This window comes from Pteropus medius, unplaced genomic scaffold (assembly GCF_902729225.1).
Source record: "Pteropus medius unplaced genomic scaffold, Ma_sr-lr_union100, whole genome shotgun sequence".
NCBI classification, from domain to species: domain Eukaryota; kingdom Metazoa; phylum Chordata; class Mammalia; order Chiroptera; family Pteropodidae; genus Pteropus; species Pteropus medius.
In genome coordinates, this window is record NW_024350923.1 from 711,881 (window position 1) to 732,684 (window position 20,804).

A 20,804-nucleotide genomic window follows, 5' to 3' on the forward strand; every position below is an offset into this window, starting at 1 on the left:
TTCTTGGTTGTTTTTGGAAAAGGGTGGTAGAGCCAAGCCAGCAGGGTAGGTTCAGGTTCGGTCCCGTGTTTTGTCTCTTCATACACACACACACACACACACACACACATCAAAAGACACATCAAGACACGCGACATGCACATCGCACGTGTACAATTTGCTCAAGGGTCCATAGTCCCATGGGGTGTTAGAGCTGGGTCTGCTTATGGGACGCTGCTTGGCCCAGGGGCCCTCCTGCTGGGCCCGGGTGTGGGGACCATGGTTGTTCCATGTCCCAGCATGGGACAGGAGAAGGCATCTGAGCTGACCTCAGCCCGGGTTCAACATGGCAGAGCATCTGCTGGCTTTTTTTTTTACTAAAATGACAAAAAAAAAAAAAAAAAGAAAGAAAACGTAACCAAGGACAGAAAGAGAAAGTCAGCGGCGTCCTCCGCAGCGTGTTTTCTGTACAGCGAGGCCGCGGGTGCAGCCGCCTCGCTCTGTCCCCGTCCCCAGCTTCTGCTCGTGTTTCTGTCTGTGGGTGCGGCCCGGCCACTCCCAGGCGCGGGCTGTGGTGTCAGGCCGCCCGCAGCCTCAGGCCGGGAGGGCAGGTCCGATTGCATGCCTTTGCTGTGACCGTCCACTTTGCTTTCGGTGTGTCTCCCGCCTCCCCGCCCGCCCCGCCGCCCGCCCCGCCGCGGATAGATTCTAACGCTTCTGTTACATGACCCCCCACCACAGGCTGGGATTTCCAGACATAAGAAAAAATTAAACACCCATGACAAGCGACGGCCACGCGGACGCGTGGGAGGGGCGTCGGAGGCAGAGGGCACCGGAAGCAATACTCTTGTTAGCCCCCCTCTTTTGTACTTGGGACACACGCAGACGTCACGGAAACGGACGAGCCCCACGCAGTGTACCCCTATCAAATAACTGTGAGCGACTTTAGTTCCGGAACAATAAATTCCTTCAGTAAAGACATCGACGCCAGTGTCCGTCCAGGCGGGCGGGCGGGGTGGGCACGGGGACAACCTGGGACCGGCTCTCGTCCCGAACGTGTGCCCCTCTGGGCTCTGCCAACTGTGGATGGTGCTGCCTTCTGCCCCAGCTGAAGAGGACAGACCCTCGTGCAGGGGTTGGGGGGACCCCACAGGCGCTCCCCAGCCTGAGTCACTGTCACATGCAAGGCGGGGCTGGGTGGGGAGGAGAGGCCCAGGGCCCAGGGAAACGTCACCCAAGAAGGACAAGGAACGCTACCCCCTGCCCGGCCGCTGCCACCCTGTTGCCACCCTGAGACCTCATGGGGTCACCCCGGCACCCGGGCTCTTTCCTGGAGGATGGATCCTCTTTCCAATCCTTTTCGGGAAGAGGAGGCTGGGTCGCCCCGGCCTGGCCCCGGAAGCGATGGGCCAAGGCTGGCAGGCAGCCCCCGGAGACCACACGTTGGCCTCTCACAGAGGGGGGACAGTGTCAGCTGTGTCCATCACACCCACCGGCCAGGGACGTAGACACCTCGACCACGCACCAGCCAGCCGCCCCCTCGGCTGCTACAAAAGCAAAGGACAGGTCGAGTCCCAGGAGCCACCAGGCCGCCCACCCCCACGTCATGAGGGCTGCGCCCAGGAGTCCACTGCACAGCCTCGGGGACAAGCAGGAGTGATCCTCGACGAGGGGTCCGGCGGAGAGCACGCCGCCCACGAAGGCCCCGCTGCTCGTGCGTGCACGCTCCCCACACGTGCAGATCGGGCCCTAGGCGTGGTGGCGGGTCCATCTGCCTCCGGAGAAGGGCTCTGCCCTGCAGCGCAGCTGACCTCGGCGGTGCTGCGCTGGGGCATCCTGAGCACCGTCAGCCTGTCCCTGGCCTCCAACCGCTAGATGCCAGCAGCCATCATCCACCCGTGTGACAATGAAATCTGTTCCCCGACATTGCCACGTGTCCCCTAGGGACAGAAAGGGCCCTAGAGTTCACGCCCTTACCTCCTGCACTGCCTGCCGGGGGACAGCCATGAGTGTGCCGTGCTTCTCTGGCTTCGTGGGGGACTCAGGGACTGTGGGCGTGGCAGCTGCTGACAACTCTGCTCAAGACTCGGGACATGGAAGAGCCTGCCCACAGCCTGGTCCTTCTCCTCCGGCCGGCCCTGGAACAGCGCCCTGCCTTCGGGGGAGCTGGGTGAACAGAGGTACTCTGGAGAAGCCGGATTGCTGCGTGGCATCCTGCTAACTTCAGCTCGAAAAATAGGTTGAAGGAAACCGGTTGCTACAGTTTGGCGAGGCACAGTGTTACCAGGCTCTGGGGCCCCAGGTTGCTGGCCCCGGAGCAGCTGTCTTATCTGTGGTTCTACCCCTGCTTCACTGGTGCACACAGACCTCCTCCTGAGCCCCCACGTGGCCCTGTAAACGTCTGCAGTCTCAAGTCCCCGCCTTGATAGGCGCACGATTGGAGTCTCAAGAGAAAATCCAACAGTACACCCAAGAGACCTGTCGCCTAACCAGCAGCAAGGCCCTTCGGCAGCAGGGGAATACCCCCCGCACACCCGCTCCTGACAGCAAGCTTCTCCCCTGGTTGTAAGTAACAGAAACCAAGGCGAGCTAAGCCCCAAACCGTCAGTGTCAACATTCGCTGACATAAAACTTCAGACATACCAAGTTAAAGCCAGTGTGTGAGGACTTCCCACGGGCCAGGCGCTATCCTGAGCACTTGGCGTGGAGTGGGAAGCCGAAGGTCCCCACGTGACTTCTACAAAGTGGAAGTTAAAGCCGGTACTCGAACAAAGAGGGTGCGAGAAGGCCCGAGCCCGTCCTCGGGTCGTCGCCTGGACTGGAACACTTCGGCTGCCGGCCACCGCCTGGACCGGGAGCCGGGTGACTGGTGAACATGTCAGCTGTGGAATGCCCACCGGTGTCATCGTGGATGGTGGCGGAGGGCTCTGAGAGCCCGCGGGTGGCACGGGCAGGGTGGAGGCGCACGGTGGAGTGGGAGCAGCAGCCCGGCCCCCGCCCTGCCCCGCCGGGAGCCTACCCCAGACCTTGCCCACGTTTTCAGTGGGCAGAGGCAGGGGCCTCGAGGCTCCCAAGCTGTGAGGCGGAGCCACTCCTGGTCTCATGAGGCCTCAGAACTGGAGGAGGGGCACCCTCAGAGGCCTCCAGGCCAGCTTCTGGGAGGGCGGCTACAGCAGCCAACCTCATGCACCTCCCACCCCAGGAGCTACCGCCGGAGGTGGCCTGGCCCTTGCCGGGGGCTGTTTTCCTGTCTGGCATGGCCCCGTCCCTGTGGTTCAGGGCCACTCCCCTTGCCCTCACCCCAGGCCACCAGGGGCTGAATCACCAGCCCAGTGTCCACCTTCACTGACTTCCCCCACTTCATACCATCCCTGTCCTGGATCCGCCCCCCCGTCCCGCCCCATACCCCCCTGCCGTGGCCCAGCAAGGGCGGAGGCCAGCAGGGAGCAGGGAGGATGGCCAGGGACAGGAAGAGACGGCACCGGCGGTGGACGTCAAGGCAGCGACGTCTACTGGAGGATGAAGGCCGCCGGGACTCAGGAGGAGGGGACTCAGGAGGAGGGGACGTCTCCGACCAGGAAGCCAAGCGCCTGCCCGAGGCTCAGGCCGCAGAGTCCCCACTGTCAGGAACAAGCCCAAGCACCGATGTTGGTCAAACTCGTCCCTGGAGCCTGGCCTGGGGCAGGGTGCTCCCCGAACCACCTCCTCGTGCCCCCAGAATGACCCGCCGAGGCTCCACGCCCATCTTACGGATCGGTTTCCCAAACCCAGTGGCACGAAACCACACGTTTATCTTACGTTTTGGAAAGCGAGAACGGTCTACGGAAGTGACTCTCGCGTGGCTAAAATCAAAGGCCACAGGGCTGGGAGCCTCCTGGCAGCCCCGGGGGGCTCTTTCCTTGGTCTTCCTCAGCTCCTAGAGGCACCTGTGTCCCATGGCTCAAGCCCCTCCCTCCGCCTCCAAAGCCAGGACATCAGGCTGAGCCCTTCCCATGCCGCCGCCTCGGCCACCCCTTCCAGTCCTAAGGAACTCTGTGACTCTGCGGGGCCCAGACCGTCTCTCCATCTCGAGTCCGGCTGGTCAGCAACCTTCATCCCACCGGCAACTTTAGTCCTCCTTCGCTAAGTGACAGTCACAGGTGTGGGGCTAGGGTGCGGACATTTGGGGTGGCATCCTCCGGTCACCGCAGACTGCCGTCCAGCATGTCTCCCCTGCACAGCTCACTCACAGTAAAACAGCTTGCCCCAGGTCCCCACAGCCGCAGCCAAGTCCCAAGTCTTCGAAACATCCGCACCGGGCAGGTCCGAGACGAAGCGTGACCCATCCTGGCACAAAGTCGCTCCCCACGTGTGGGCCTCTGACGGTAGGAACGTCACCCGCTCCCCAAATACAATGGCAAAAGAGGCACTGCCACCCAGAAAGACAGAAGGGAAGGAGGGGTCATCGCCTGGTTAAAATCCAGCCGGGCGAACCGCAATAGGTGGCCACAAGGCCTGCGCGACACCCTCTGTGGCCCCAGGCTCTGCCCCCCGGTCATACTTCTTTAGAGAGAAGGTAGCAAGTGTTTGCTGCGGTTTCATCAGGGTTTGGGGGGGTGGGGGGGACAGCCTCTTTTCATTCTCTCTCTGCCCCTTTCCACCCAGCCTGGCAGGGTGAGTGATGGCCGCGGTTCTCGAGAAACACGTGGGTCCCCTGTGTGTGCCGCGGGACTTGCTCCCCCAGACAGGAGGCTCCTCCGGACCCTCGGACAATCTCCTGTCTGCGGCTGCCGCTGAGGTGACTGTGGTGTCCGTCGGTCACGGCAGGGAGACCTCGGGCGCGCGAACACGCGGGCCTTGCTGGCAGCCTCCGGCCACACCTGCGGTCTGGAGGGGGCGTCTCCTCATTTCGGTGTCTTCTGCATCCGCAGTGTGACACGGCCAAGTCCCCGAGGCGCCCAGCGCGAGGTCCCTTCTGTTTAGTCCCCCTTCCCTCGGCGAATCTCTTTCACCTCGCTTCGCCGTCCACGGCAAGACCCAAGTGGGACGAGAGCGGCCCGCGCCTTCCACCTCGGCTCGTGCGGCCCTCGGCGGAGCGGCCGAGCTGACCGCGGTCCACGCCGCTGGGCCCTCATTCGCCTCCGAGCCTTCGGGACGAGCGCTTAGCATCCATCCCGCCAACGACCTGATTCAGGGTACCCGGGCCTCTCCCGCCCACTCTGCCCGTGCCGGGAGCCGCGTCTCCGTTCACAGGTGCTGGTTCCCGGCAGCACTCCAGGCCCAGAACCAAACTCGGCACTCGCTCCGTCTCTGCTGGGACCAATGACCACAAACACACGTGTTTCCTTACTGTCCAGAGGTCAGAAGTCCAGAGCGGGCCTCAGGGGGTGCGAACCAAGTGGGCAGGGCTGGCTCCTGCTGGAGGCTTGAGGGGGACTCTCCCCGCTTCCTTTTCCAGCCTCTGCCTCCCGGCTCACCCTGTCCCGCCTCCCTCCCCCTGCGATGACGTGACCGCCATGGGGACAGGCTCTGTCTCAGGTTCGGCGGATGGGCCACCTTCATTTCTTCAGCAGCTTTAGCTCCCCTTTGCTAGGGAAGGTGACATGGTCACAGGTCCCAGGGTTTAGGACATGGACATCTTCGGGGAGGCTGTTCCTCTGCCCGTGGGCAGAGCCAGCAGAGCTGGGTGAACCAGGCCAGGGCAGGCAAGTGACGGGCTGTCCGGGCACGGCTGGGACCCCGCCTGAGTGAGTCTGCACGCCTCAGGCTGGGCCCTCAGCACCGGGCCCCGCTGCCGGCAGAGCCGCCTCTCCGTGCCGGCCGGGACGCGGTGCACACGCCAGAGGCTCCTCTGACGGCCCGAGAGGGCCAGGCCGCTGGCGGGAGCACACCGGGAGGCACAGACGCGGCTGCAGCAGGAGGCGACCCGAACATCCGTGCTCGTCCTGGCCTGGCCGCCGGCCCCTCCCGGTGCAGGGCACGATGACCAGTGCAGTGCCTGTGCCTCCACATGCCCACAACCCCACGGCCCCTCCCCAAGTCAGACCGACGCGACCAAGTGCGTCCCGTGGCCGCTCGCGGAGATGGCTCCCACACACGTGTTCTGTCTCGGGCTCCATCCAGCAGCTTGAGCCATAAACCGCATCCGGCTGGCACCCCGCCCCGCACAGGCCTCCAGCCAGCAGCCGGGCCAGGCTCCCTGCAGGCCTCGACTGGGACCCGGACCCTGCACCCCTTCCTGGAGCTTGGCCCCGCCCCTCCCCCGCCTTCTCCCAAGAGGGCCCGCCTGGTGCCCTGGGCCAGGGCAGGTCTCTGCCTTCAGTGTGCACGCTCAGCACCACAGTCAAATCCTGAGACCTCTATTTAAGGGGTCCGTGTGTAGAGAAGTGGGGAGACGTGGGGGAGAGGGCTCGTGCAGCCCAGGAGGGCGTGGCAGATAGGGCGGGGTGACCCAAAGGTGGCGTCCAGGCTGAGGGTGGCCCAGGAAGAGCTGTGTCCCTAGGGCGGGGTGACTCGAAGGTGGTGTCCAGTCCGGGCATGGCCCAGGAAGAGCTGTGTCCCCGCCGGCTGGCCACAGAGCTCTTGGCTGCAGGGTGTGGGCAGCAGTGGGCGGTGGGCTGCACACAGGTCGGCCAGCAGCACCCCCCTTCCGGAGGCACCTGCAGGGAGTAGGCTGTGGGGGCCGACATCTCCCGGGCTTGCTGTGAGGCCAGGGCTGAGGGGGCTGGCGAGGCCTCCCAGCTGGGCAGGGATGGAACCTGGGTGCTGCCAGATGCGTCCAGTGACTTGGCGGACAGGACGGGGAAGGCCGCTCCAGCTCGCCTGAGCTCCTGACGGGCGGGGACAGAGACACGAGCCCCAGGCAGTGGGGCCTCAGGGGAAGAGCGGGGCCCAGGAACTTCATGCAGGAAGAGGAGCATTTGCCCAGGAGTGCCGAGCGTGCAAAAGTTCAGTGGGAGGTATGAGCAGAACCTTCCAGAACAGTGTCCGCTAAAGGCACATTCAAACGACTCTGACGTCCACCGTCAGACTGAGTCAAAGCTGGCTCAAGCGCCAGAGCTCTGAATCACCCCGGTGCTATGCGGCTGGCGTTGGCGGTGCTCGGTGCGGGCGGAGACCCACGGGGACGCGGGAGCCAGGCTGTGAGGGCGGGGCGCCCCGGGGCAGCTGGGTGTTCCGGGGAGCCCCAGGGCTGTCATGCGAGGGCAGCCCTCAGGGGCAAGAGAAGGCTGCTGACAGGTGGGTGCTCCGGTCCGCGGCTTGGCCCAGGGCCAGGAGGGCGCCAGAGAGCCAAGGGCTCTGCGGGCCACAGGCGCGCGGCGCGGCTGCCCAGCTTGAGGGCCAGGCGGCTGTGAGGAGGGCCGGGAACGCAACACCCCAGGGATGACAGCCAGCACAGGAGCCCCGGCGGGCCGGGAGACAGAGACCAGGGCCCCGGGGCCCCACCACTGAAGGGGCGGGCGGGGCTGAGCACGACGGAAATCACCAACCAGAGAGGGCTGTCCCGTCACCTGGTGTGACGTCAGATGGGGGGGGCGGTAGGGCCTGCCAGAGCCCCTCTTCTCTGCACACGGGGCCTGGACAAGCTCGGGAGTTCAGTTTATGCCACCCCCATCCCGGTGTGTCCCCAAGCTCTGCCCCCACGGTACGCATGCACCCTCTCCCGAGCCCCCCTGAATGCCCACCCCTTGGGCCCTGGAGCCTCGGCCAGGGCGGGCCCTGCAGTGCGGCCGTCATGCCAGGCTGGCTGGGAAGCGTCCTCCCCAACTCCTGCCCACACTCTAGGGTCCCTGCCACCTGCACGGGGAGGACACGGAACAGGGAGAGTCCAGGCTCCCCAGAGACTCGGACACAGGGTGTGCCCTCCCGCCCCCAGCTTCCTGTGGGCCTGCTGTGGACGCAGGTAGCCGTGAGAGCCTGGGGCCACCCTGGCAGAAAGGGCAGTGAGAGCCCCACACCCCCAGGAGATATGCGGGGACCCCTGGGGCTGGCGTGCACGAACAGGAAAACAGACCGGGCTGCGTGGCCCGGCCACCCTCAGCACAAGTCATCAAGACTCCGAGGACACACAGACGTGACCTGAGAGAATTCTTTTTATTACGACCGAACAGGCGAGCAGAGCAGCGATGCCCTGCCTTCTGCCGATGGCCGCCCAGGCCCCCCGCCCAGGCACCTCGGTCCTCAGCCCAGCTGGTCCAGGGACCCCTCCTGGGCAGCGGGGGCGGGGGGAAGGGGGATCCAGGCCCAGGGCCCCTACAGGACACCACTGGTCCCGCTTCCCACCCACGCTGAGCCACCAACAGCCAGGATCCAGGCAAAGCTGGGAAAGCGAGGGGGGGGCCGGCGCAGTCTCCACGAGAACCCACCCCCGAAACAAGCAGACAAAGTGGCCCCCGAGGGGCGCAGCCCACGCCCCCCCCACGTGGCTTCTCTCGACAGGGCGGCGCCCCCGGGGGAGGCGGGGCACGGCCGCACAGAGGCCCGCAGGTGGGGGAGCCCGCAGAGGGGACACAGCAGTCTGGTGAGTGTGTGCTGAGTGAGCGGAGGAGTCCAAGGTGCTTCCTGACACGCGGCGCTCGTCCAGCCGGCAGGACGGCGGCGGGGCCGGGCGGGCGCCCGCTGGCGTCTGGGCCCACACTCCGCGCGGCCCGGCCCGGGGGCGGCGTCCCCTCTGACCTCCCGCGAGCGTGCCCGGCACGCGTGCGCACACGGGCACACACCCAGGCACACGTGCCATCTCCGCACACGTGCACGCCTGCCGGCCGCGCGGCTCACCTCTCCTTCACGTGGTTCTGGGCCCCCGGGCCCCCGCCGCCCCCGCCGCGGGCCCCGCCGGCACACAGCGCCTCCGTGAGGTCGTCCATGACGGCGGTCTCTTTGGGGTCCAGCAGGCTGAACTCCCTGGCGAAGAGGATGAAGTGGACGTAGAGCGTGTTCAAGTGTCCGTGCAGCTCGAGCGCCAGGGTCTCGCGGAAGTGCGACGAGTAGATGTGCGCCAGCACGTGGAACAGGTACCTGCAGATCTTCTTCACCAGGGACTCGAAGGAGCTGGGGAACTCTCGGCCTGCGGGGACAAGGCCGGGCGTCACCCTGCCCTGGGCGCCCGCCGTGTGGGGTTCCCGCCACCAGGCCCCGCTTTCTGCGGAGCCTACCGGCCACCCCCGCCCTGCAGCCCCCTGCAGAAACTCAAGTGACGTGTCACCAGGGCACAGAGGGTGGGCGCTCTCCAAGCAGTGCTGGCCACCGTTGTCCTGGGGCCTGAGACCCCACCCCACGCCGCCCAAACCTGGACGTGGCCCATGGCCACACACGCCTCCCTGGTGGGTGCCGGAGGGCGCTCTGCGTGGCCTTGGCCACAGAGGAGGCGCAAGGGCACCCCTGCCCCCGCCAGGCCCTGTCCAGGCTGCCACACAGCCACGGGGACCGCTCGTCAGCCCGCAGGTCCCAGAGCCGGGGTGGGGGTGGGGGGTTGTTGGCCAAGGCTGGGGGGGCCTCTGCCAGAAGGCATCGGCCTTGCTCTGCAGCCCAGGTCACGGGGTTGCCCACTCCTCAGCTGCGGCCACGGAGGGGACATTGCCGGGAAACACATACCGTATTTAGTAGGGAACACGTCCTCGTCAGTCACCAGCTTCTGCACGGAGCTCATGACAAAGTCGACGTACTGGGGGGCTGTGCACTTGACCTTCTTACCCCTCTCGTCATACCAGTAGTACTGTCTGTGGGGACAAAGGCCAGTCCCAGCGTCAGCCCCAGCCACACGGGCTCCCTGGCCCTGGGGGTGCGGAGCCTGCTGCAGTCAGGAGGTGGCACTGCAGGGGTGGCCACCAGTGGCAGAGGTGTGGCAGGTGCCCAGGCTTCTGTTCCAGGGCCCCTGGGGAAAGAACTGTGGCGACCAGTAGCTGCGTGTGACAAGGGGTCCACGTGCACCGACTGCAGCAGCGTCCGGGGAGGAAGATGTGTGTGCGCACCTGCACAGCACAGCCAGCGGCCAGCTGCACATCCTGCCATGTGGCTTCATGCTCTTGCCTCCACAGAAACGTGTTCTGTCATATAGAAGGCACTGTGGGGGCGGGGGGTCCCTCACGGCTGTGCCCAGCCCTCCCGCCGCCTGGGGAGGGACAGCCACGTCCTGTCAGCCAGGCTTCCGTCCCTGGTAGCAGCCCAGCCCCCGCCTGGAGAAGCCAGATCCTCTCCAGGAGCCTGGTGGGACAAGTGGCCTTGGGAGACAGGGACCTGGGGACCCGACCCTCAGGTGACAGTGGGCTAGAGCATTTGGGAACGTGGACACCCTAGGTGGCCCTCTCGCAGTTTCGGTCCAGCCGTGAAACCAAGCGAGTCTTCTAGCTCACACAGATGCAAGCCGCCCTCCAGCCTCACGCCCTCCACCCCAGGGGACGCACACAAACTGGTGAGCCCGCACCGCGCTGCCGCCATCACCCCTGCCCGTGTCCCCAGCAGGCCGCCCTGCTGCTGCGGGACAGCTCACCAGGGGCTGGACCGGGTGCCTCTCTGCTCACCGATGTGGCCCACACAGACATGGCGCTGCACCTCTGAGTGACCGAGCACCCGCTTCTGCGGCCTGGACCCCAATGCCATCGACCCTTCCCCCAGCCAGATGCCAGACAGCCTTCGGCACCGGGCTTCCCACAGACTCCTCCCGCTGCCGGACGTGCCCCTGCCCCCACGTAGGTGACTCGACTTGGTCTGAGAACCGGCTCAGATGACAAATGCCCCCACCTCGACACCCCACCCTGCCCAGGCTGAGACCCTAGGTTGGTTCCAAGTAAGCTGCCCTGAATTCCTGAGCTCACCGAGCACCCCTGGGTGACAGCCGCTAAGACTCACCCACTCCTGCTACCCTGCCAGGCCTGTCGCCGGGACAGCAGGGCTCCCCATTTCTCACAGCCCGCCGGACCCCAGCCAAGTGACCCGGGAACAACTCTGCCACCCGCGACGTGCCAGCACCCCCCTCTAGCAGGAATCCAGTGCTCCCCTGCGCCCGGCGTCCACCAGCCCTGGGGCCAGGCCAGAGGACTAGAGAAGCACAGCCCAGTCACAGGCAGGCCTCCACTTAGGACAAGGGGACACAGGCCTGACTGCCACTGGGGCCCGAGGACGCTCCCCCCGAGGGGTGGGGTGCTCCACCACAGGTGCCAGAGTCTCAGGAAAGTAGGTGCGGCACAAACTGGGACACGCGTCTCCGTGACGCGAGGCCTGAGGGCAGCTCCTGAGGGACGCTGGATGGTCTCATCCGTTGGAAAGACTAACGCTGCCTTCGATGTTCCTCTCGCGGTCACTGTAACTCGCCGCACAGCGAAGCCGTGTGATCTGGGCGCGCGTGCACGTCAGCCCACGCCCAGGTCCACACGCACAAGCAGGCGTGGCTTGCACTGCCCCCCCGCCACAGCCTCCCACGCCGGTCCCTGGGGAAGGCGGCACGCCGTCTGAGCGGGCTCTGCCCTCTGGCCAGGCGGTGCTGCGTGGATCCACGGTCCCTCCGTCCTGCCTGGGAGCACCGCCCTGTCCAGGCGCACGGGCTCGGGCGGCTGGGTCGTCCCAGTTCGGGGCGGTTGGGCCGGGCTGCTGCCATCACCGCGGCAGGCTTCTGTGGTGCACGGCCCTCGTTCGGGGGGTGCACGTCTGGGGTGGGCCCCGCACCCACGGCAGGTGAGCGCTTCGCTCGGTAAGGAGCCGCCAAGCGTCCCGCTGGCACGCTCTCTGCCCGCTTCTCCCCGCGCCCGGGGTGAGCCTTCGGGCCACCTGCCTCCTCCCGTCCTCGTCCTCGTCCTCAGGGCTCTGTCCGAGGCCTCTGCCTGCCGGGCTGCGAGAGACCCTCCCACACGGCGCTCGTCCCTTCCGGGACGTGGACCGGCCTGCAGTTCGCCTCGTCCACCGAACTGTGTCTCCGGGCCAGGCCTGCCAGCCCACGGAGCCCAGTGCAGCGACTCTCCGCCCGCGGACGGTGCCCGTGTCACCACCAGGAGCCCTCCTCGCCGCCTTCCACAGGTCTGGTGGTCTCGCCATAGCACAGGCGCCAGCTCTAGGTCAAGACTTGCTTGTCTTGGCACACGGGTGACCTGTTTCTCCAACCACGGTGGCTGGAAGGGTGACCCTCTCTCTGCCGAGTCCCTGCTGCGTCTGTTGGCACGCACGGGGCGCGTGCTTCGGGGCTGTACCCGCTCCGGCCATCGCTGTGTCCCTTTGCCAGCAGCACACCGTCTTCGGCACGGTGACTTCGCAGCCAGCTTACAACTGAGCGGTGGGACCCCTCCCACTGCATGGTGCCGTCCCAGAACCCTGGCGACGGCCCTCGCACGGGCACCGTAGACCCCGCCGGTCCGTGCCCGCGCCAACGCCGCGGGGGTGGCCGAGACCGTCCTGAGCGAGCAGCCCGTGTGGCTGTGCGCTCCGAGGTGGAGCCGCCGACCCACGAGCGGGTGGCCCTGGTGCTGCTCAGCCGGCCGTGGCTTCCGGCGTGCACAACCCGCACCGCCCAGCCCCGTGCCCGGCACCTCCGCTGTCCCGTCTGCTCCTCCGGAAGGTGGCGGAGTCGTTCACACGCGCAGCACTGCGGCGGGCTGCCGTGCGCTGATGGCCTTGCTAAGTTTAGTCAGTTTTTGCTAGAATCAATGGATTCTCTATACGGATTGTCGTGTTTCGTGTAAAAAGACACAATTCTACGTCTTCTGTAATAACTTAGATGCCTTTTACTCCTTTTCCCTGCCTTCCCGCAGCACCGGTCTTTGGTGAACTGTGACCGCTTGTGCTTTCCAAGAAATTGGTTTATTTCGAGCTGTCGAGTTCACGTACGCGGTATTTCGTATAGTGTTTCTTCATCGTCCTCGTTAGCACGTGCTGGGTCTAGGGTGGCTTCCACTTTCGTTCCTCATGCTGATGACCTGTTCCTCCTCTTACCTTTGTCGACTGTGCTAAAGATCTACTGATCGGACTGATCTTTTCAGGAACGAGCTTTGAGTTTCACGAATTTTCCCTATTGTTTTCAGAAACCAGTTTCAGTGATTCGTGCCCTTACTTTTCCTCTGCTCGAGTTGAGTTTGTTTCGTTCTGTTTCCAGGTGCCTAACACGGAAGCTCAGATTACTGCCCTGAGAGCTTTCTTCTAAAATAAGCATTTGATCCCGTAAAGTCCCCCGTGTGTCACTTCAGCTGCATCCCACAAACCACTCACGCTGCATCTTCATCTGTGCTCAGTCTAAAACCTTCTGATTTCCCTCGCGACTTCCTCTCGGGCCCACGGGTTATCTAGAAGTGTGTCGTTTCCAAATGTTGGGGAACGTCCTAATACCTTTTCAGCATCGATTTCTAGTTCAAGCCCATCACGGCCCCACGACTCACTCTGTGTGACTCTGACTCTTCCAAGTGCATCAAAGGCGGCTTCGGGAGCCAGGCTGCAGTCCAGTGGGTGACGTGAAAGGACACCCACTTCGCCGCTGAGGGCGCAGTGTCCTCGGGTGTCCCCGACTCCATCGGCGGGCGGTGGTGCCGAGTCTACATCCTCGCCGACTTTTCTCTACTAGTTCCCCGTTTTCGACAGGGGCGTTCTGGAATCTTCAGCTACGTGATTTCTGTCTCCTCTGTTCGGTTCTGTCCGTCTGTTCTGCGTAAAGCTGTGCTGTTCTGTGCGTGCGCATTCGAGGTCGACACTTCTGTGAGCAGGCGCTCTTCCTCGTGCCTCGGAATCGCCCTCAGCACGAAGTCCGCTTCGTCCGGTGTTCGTTACAGCCACGTGGCCTTTGTTCTGATCAGTGTTTTGCTGGTACCTCGTCTTCATCCCTTACCTTTAACCCACGTGGCCGCGCTCACGGCTGGCAACTTGACCGGTAAACCCCGCCTGTGCCCCCTGCTGACCGGCGCGTCTCCGCCAGCGCCGTGGACTGCGGCTGCTGCTCCGTTCCGTTCGCCGCGGCTTGCGCACGACGTGTTCCCTTCGGTTTTCGCCATTTCCTCTCGAGCCTCCGTAAAGGGAAATGCATTTCCTAACGCACCTATTACGATCCGACCACACCACTTCCACGTTTTGAGAGGCTGCTCAAAGGGTCCCACGACACGCCCTCAGCTCCCCTGCGGTGTCAGCGCACAATGCCGCGTCGACTGCAACGCACGAGGCCAATGCCCACGGGTCCCCGGGTGTCCCCCATCTGCACACACTGAAGCCACCTTCTGCTCCCCCAGCAGACACACTCTGGAGAACTCGAGGGGAGGGGAGGGGAGCGGTGTGGCGCTCTCCGTGTCCGCTGCTCCCCCCGTGAGTCCCACGTCTCCTGGCTGCGACTCCCCGTCACAGTCCCTTCGGAGCGGGTCTGCCGGCTCCTGGTGGTTCTTCATCCGAGCCACAGCTCTACTTCGCCGGGTGCCGGGCTCTGCAGCGGCCACTGCCCCCCTCCGGCCCCGAGGCCTGTCCCGGGAGCCACGCGCGGCACCCGCACAGGCTCCGCCACCAAGGTCTCCCCTCCTCAGTCTGCGCGTGGACTCGATGGTCCTCGCCGAGTTCACGTGGCTTCTTGGACCTGTGGGCTCATCTCTGACCAACTTGGAAAGTGTGCAGACGTGATTCCTTCCAGTATGTTCTCAGCATGGCCTTTTCTCCTCCCCTTCAGAGACGCCAACGTTACCCACTGGTTTGTCCTGCAGACACTGGGGAGTGGAAATAGGCCTCGGCCCCACTTCCTGTGGACGTGCTGGTCCGGGGACAGCAAGGGGCTCCGTGGACCTCTGACAAACCTCCCTTCTCTGAAACAAAGCGTGAGCTTCCACGCTGTGACCTCGCAGGAGTCCCCGGGGGCATCACATGCACGCCAGTTCATCACGACAGCTCCATGAAGGCAGTTACAGATCAGAACCGGCAGGGGGTTCAAGTTCCCCAGACCCACGAGTGGCACTCGGCAGAGTCGGGGTCACACGCAGGGCAGCCCTGCACCAAGTTCATGCCCTTTCAAGGAGCCTCCCCAGACACGCTGACCCCGCGGGCGTGCAGGAGCAGAGCGGCGGGCGAGCCCAACTCCCCACCGCCCGCCGCGGCCATGCCGTCCCGTTGGCTCTGCTCTGCCCCACGTGGGCGTCCTGCCCCGGCGCACCGCGAGCTTGCTCCCTACGCTGCTCGCCCTGCACTGTCCCGTGCTCCCCTGGGCCATGCCTCACGGTGGCCAGCTGGGGACGCACGTGACACCTCAGCGTTCCGTCAGTGGCTCTTCCTAGACCGATAAGGAATAGACAGCTGCTGTCGTCTGCACTTGCTCCCACGTGACGCAGCCCTGAACTGTGACCCGTTGGGGCCATGAGAGCCGGCCCAGGGGCGGAGGGCCGAGGGGGCACTGTGTCATCTGCAGTGCCGAGGGTTTCAGGCGGCTTTCTGCGGGCGCAGAGCTCCGCTTCTGGGTCCGAGCTGGGTCAAGGAAGCTTGGCCAGCAGCGCCTGGGCAGGGTGCAGTCAGGACGGCACACACGAACACGTGGTCACCCAGCAGAGGCTCCCGGTTCACACGCGCTTGTGTCCGTCCTCTGACCCCGAAGAGGAGCCAGCGGAGAGCTCCCGTGCCGTGCCACTCCTCGGCCACCCAGCCTTATGCCTGCGTGTATCCATCTTCCGGCGCTTTTGCTACTCGAGCCGGTGGCGAGCCTGTGCCACGCGGTGTCCTACCCATGCTGCCCTCAGGAGCTGCTGCAAAACTGTTAAGGGGCCCAGGGTCCTCGGGGATGGCTGTTCATGGAGGACACGCACCCGCTGTCGGAGCGGAGTGGCCAAGAGCAGGCCTGCCGGAGGCCACCAAGAAGGCACCCCAACCCCACGCAAGCAGCCAACAAGGCGGCCTCCTCCCATCCCCCCCGCCCCCGGCAGAGCAGGAGTTCTGAGGGAGAGCCTTGGCTTCGGGGACAAGTAGCTGGAGCAGGGAAGCACCTGCAGATTCACGGGGCTCTGTTGTCTTAGGAAGCCGGCCAGTGTGTCCGGGTGAGACGGCCTTGTCCCTAGGAACACAGCCTCGTGGCCTCTGCCTGGCTCCCGGCGCTCTGCGCCCCTACAGGACCCACGAGGCCAGAGTCCCTTCCCCGGCTGAGCTCTGCTTCCTGTTCTCTGGAGGCCCTGGGACACCGAGGGGGTCTCCCAGGGCGCCAGGGGCGCAGGCCCCCGCTGAGGAAGGCCCCGTGGTCGGGAAACCCCACAGGACATAGTGCGAGGGAGTCTGAGCAGAGGGCAGAGCCGCAGCAGGCCCATGGGCCCTGCTGCCCACACGCCCGGGGCCCGGCCCCAGCCAAGCAGCACTTACGTGTTGCACACGGCCATGGTCTGGCACGCCTCCCCCGTGCAGAACTCCGAGATGGTGCTGTACTGCAGGTTGACATGGTGGAAAAACGTCGTGGCTGCAAGAGAGAAGGGCCAGGCGTGACCGCCACCTCAGGGGAACGGTGCTCGGTCCCCGAACCCTGGGGCGGCCTCCACCTTCCACAGACTGGAGACGAAGGCCCGGCACACCGCATGGGCCTGGGGTGCTTGCCTGCAGCCCTCGCACGAAGGGTGGGGCACACGTCCCATCTCAGTGAGAGGCCAGGGCCCCTCAAACTCAGGGCCCCGCTCTTACCAACACCAGCTGGGTCCGGGGTGCCCCTGGGCACCCACTAAACCAAAAGCAGCTCTAGCCTCTTCCCAGAGCCCACCCCCTTCAACGAACCAGTTCCCTGTGGGACTCCGCCACCAGGGAAGTCTGAGCCCTGGCACACTGAGCCCTGAGCCCAGGCTTGCACAGAGGGTGGGGTGACGGCTGCTACCCCGTCCACGGGCCACGGCCTTCCCATAGCCGTGGCGCTGCAGGCCTCACAGCCACACCCCCATCACAGTCTCTCCCTGGCACGGGCGTCCTGGCCCCCACAGCGGGCAGGACCCGCACCGAGTCCCCCGTGCAGGGCTGGCCACCCCGCCCCTCCGCTTCCAGCTGACGGGGACAGCCCAGACCCGGGCCACGCGGCAGCACGCCCTGCGCAAATGGAGCTCTGGGGATCCCCGAGGAACTGGGGGGCACGGAGGGGGCCCCGCCCGCCCCACGCACTGTTGCTGGCCAGCCACTCGTTGAGGTCGATCTCGCGGGGCAGCACCACCAGCTCCTTGAACTCGCAGTCGGTGATCCTGGACTGAGCGTGCTCCGGCTCCAGGTACACCTTCTTCTCCTCTGCCGCTGGCTTCTTCCCGTTGGGCTTCGCTTTGGACTTCCTGCGGAAAGAAGGGAGCATGGGTCACCGCACGGGAAGCGCAGGCGTGGGGGCCACGGCCGGGTCCCCGGACACGAGCGAAGCTGTCCCTGCCAGGCCAATGGGACACCAAGGGGGGTCTCCCGGAGATGCCTCAAAAGGTTCTGCTCCCGCCAGCTGCCAGGTGCCAGGCGAGGGAGAAGGCTGCCCTGTGTCCGTGCTGTCCCCATGCTCAGGGGCCTGTGTCCTAACCGGCAGAGCCGTGCTGCCACTGTGAGGGGGACGGCAGGTGCAGAGACACCAGCGGAGGCCTGGTCTCACAGGGCCAAACCTGGAACTCTGGGACCGCGAAGGCTGGGTGGTGGCCCCACTGGTTGGCACCCCTGTGTGTGACACTGTGGCCCTACAGCCCGCTTGGCCTACGCCTGGGGCCTGGTACCAAAGCAGGACCGCCGAGCAGGACAGACGGGGATCACCGGCAGACTGAGCAGAGTCCCACCGGGCAGGTGTGCGTGTGTCCCGTGCGCACGACCCAAAGGCTGCACTTAACTGAGCACCAACCATGCGCCGATGCCCCTTAGGCCCCGCCACCCAGGCCTCCCGTCGTCCTGGCTCCAGGCCGCCGCACGACACCCGTCCCCCGGCCCACGCTCCCTCCCAGTGCACGGTGTGGGTCTCCAGGGACAGGAGGGTGGGAGCCAGACGAGAGAGATTTGCAGTAACAGCCACTGCTCGCTAAGTGTTTTTCTTGTTTAGGAAAACAGTTGTTTTCCATAAAAATATGCTGTCGTTCAACACGGAAGGGCTGTTGTGGCTATTTTTACACTCATGGAAACACGCTTCTGAACGTCTGTGGTTCTGTTCGAACATTGTGAACCTGAGCAGCTAAACACCAGGAGCCAAAGCTGTGCGGTGAGCAGCCTCATCCCGAGGGGGGCGACCCCGCCACCCCAGAACCGCCTCCCGTGGGCTGCCCCAGGTCGCACCGGGGGTGGCATGTGGCCGAGGCAGGCCTGGTGTGTCCCCCAAGAAGAAAAACTGCCCAAGATCGAGAGCTCCAGCTGGGAACGCGGGCCCGGGCGGGTTTGGTCCAGGTCACTGTCATACACAGGGGCCCGCCCGGGCAGAACGTGCCTTGGAGCAAAGAGCCCCTGGCGTAGGCACCCCCCAGAGGAGCACCAGCGTCCAGGTTGGGTGTTGGGACCTCTTCCGCCCGCCCATCTCCGGGGGCTGGCGCGGAGCAAGGCTGCCGACGTTTTAATGTTTAGAACTGGGTTCCTGGGGGACGGCCAGAAGGGAAGATTCTTCACATCACAGCATAGGGCCTTGGTTCCTCTGTGAACTGGATTCTTTAATGGCCAACACCACGACTTTGTGAAAACAAACAGCAGACCAACAGCGTCGTGAAGTCTCACTGTCCAGGAAAGGCTGCCTGGGTGACACTCAGAGAGGGGTCGTCCAGAAAAGGCCCCTTCCCCTGGACAGAGGGTGACTGAGGGTGGGCACAAAGCACCCAGTGGGCCGCCTTGGAGTCACAGGCCAGAAGGACAGCCTTGTGGGGCGGCGGGCGCACCCCTGCAGGGCCGGCCAGCGAGCTCTGATGTCGGGCCCGCCGCACTGAGGGCTGCTCGCCTCGGCCCCGACGCCTGCAAACCGGGAGGGCTGTGGTCAGTGCTGGCCGGGCCCCACCGGCTCGCCCCGTCGAGGTCCGCAGACCAGCAGAGGCAAACTCGCTCGCTCCCGGCTTCTGTCCCCGTCCCCATTACCCAAATGGAAATGCACTGCCGACCGAGCTGGACGTCGCTACCCTAAGGACCCTCTGCGGCAGTCCGCCCGCAGCCTTGGCGAGGCTCCCGTGGGGGCTGTCCCACAGAGGTGACCGACCTCTGCAGCTCCCTGACCTTGTCCTTTTTCTGTTCTGTTTTGAAAAGTTGCTGGTGGCCTATTTAAGAGAAACAGGAAGGAAAAATGCTCCCCGAACGCCAGGAAAATGTTTTCCCTCCGGCTTCTCCCAGCACACCATTGCCTTAAAAGGCGACGTGAGCTGGGCCTCTGGGCTCCGTGCTGGGCGTGACTAGTGCCAGGCAGGGCCGCGGTGTCCTGGGAATGGGCGGGACAGGCCCCAAACCCGGGCTCTTGGCCGGGCCGGGCTGGGACTGGAGCGCAGGCACGGATGCCACACGCACACACTGTGCACTTTGGGGGGCCCTGCAGTGCCATGGGGCTGTTCCCGGAGGCCGTGTGCGCACGAGCTGCTCAGGGCCGTGCGGTCCCTCGGCCCTGGACAGGGAAGCTCCCAGCTTCCCCCAGGGCAGAGCACACAGGAGGGGCTGGGGACACCCGGGGGCTCCGGTGATGTCCTCAGACGCACCATTCGGAGTGGGTGAGCGGGCAGGTCGTGACACTCTCTGACCCTGAGTCTCTGCTACTGAGAGATATGTCACCCTGTCAGAAAGCCAGGACTGGCCTGGAAGGTCCCCGTTCCCTCGGCCCAGGCAGGAGGGACCAGCACGCAGGATGCTCCCTGAACCCTGTGCCAGCCTCTGCTCCGGTCACGCACTGTGTCCACCTGTCAGACAGCCTCTCGGCCTGGGCCGGGCTAACGCTGACTCCCGCCCCTGTGAGCTATGCGCACCCTGGCCTAGGCCACCGCCAGCCAGCCACACGCTGCCTCGGCCTGCTGGTCGCATGTGTGGGGTGGGGTGCCCGGGGAGCCCCAGCTGCGCAGCCGGTGGCTTGACCCGCCTTCCCGCTTTGCCAGTCGGGAGCCGTGCTACCTGGTGACTCGCAGACATGAGCGCTGGCCCTCAGGTGGCCGTACACGAGTGACCACACACGAGTGACCACACAAAGCCACCCTCAGCTGGCGAGCAGTGGCTGAGGGGCCATGGGCAGAACACCAGCAGGAACTGCCATCGCCGAGGGGCACGCACACTTCCTGTCTACCAGACCCCGCCCCACGCCACGTCACAGTTCCACCTGGTGGGACCCTGCAGTCGCTCAGTGTGACCCTGGCACAGAGATGTGGCCCATCTGTGCCGGGCAAGGCAATGAGAAGTGACGCCTGCGGGACACACCCGGGAGGTGCCGCGGGGGCGGCCGTGCTGTCTGCAGGCTGTCAGAGAGGAGCCCCAGGAGCTGAGCCGCACCCTGGAGGCCCCCACCTGCCCCAGAGCGCGCCTGGGGGGCCGGAGCTGAGGGAACCACGGCGTGCCAGACACCGACCCTGCCCGCGGCGCAGGGGAGCGAGCGTTCCCAGACGCAGAGACCCTCCGGCCCTGGTTCGGTGGTCCCTCCCTCCAAGAAGCAACAAGGACTTCCAGGCTGAGGGACCAGGATGAATCCTCGAGGCACCAGTTATGCTGGGCGAGGGGCCTGTGGTCCCTGGGCGCAGAGCAGGGCCGGCTGTGCCCACTGAGAACGGGCAGGGCAGAGGGTGCTCCACTCCGCCTGGAGTCCCGCTCAGCCTGCTGTGTCCTCGACCCCCCGAGGATGCTGGGACAGCTCCAGCCATCGCCAGAAGGACACAGGTGGATCGGGGAGGGGTGCCCGAGAGACGTAAGGGAAGCGTGGAGACCCTGAGGGCAGGGCGAGGACGGAGGTGGCCGTGTGTGAGAGACAGCCCCACACGGAGGAGGAGGGGGAGGAG

The 20,804-nt window shown here is 65.3% G+C and overlaps 1 protein-coding gene across 2 annotated transcripts in view; it reads right to left on the reverse strand.

Annotated features, from left to right (window-relative positions):
* Positions 1 to 8,033: 8,033 nt before the first annotated feature.
* Positions 8,034 to 20,804, reverse strand: part of MOB2 (MOB kinase activator 2) — a 47,998-nt gene continuing 35,227 nt past the window's right edge. For both annotated transcript variants that reach the window (XM_039840356.1, XM_039840355.1), the window contains exons 2-5: positions 17,017 to 17,177; positions 16,240 to 16,333; positions 9,550 to 9,674; positions 8,034 to 9,022 (exon numbers count right to left, since the gene is read on the reverse strand). In XM_039840356.1, the coding sequence (XP_039696290.1) occupies positions 8,730 to 9,022; positions 9,550 to 9,674; positions 16,240 to 16,333; positions 17,017 to 17,177 (673 nt within the window). In that variant the 3' untranslated portion in view covers positions 8,034 to 8,729. The remainder of the gene's footprint in view (positions 9,023 to 9,549; positions 9,675 to 16,239; positions 16,334 to 17,016; positions 17,178 to 20,804) is intronic.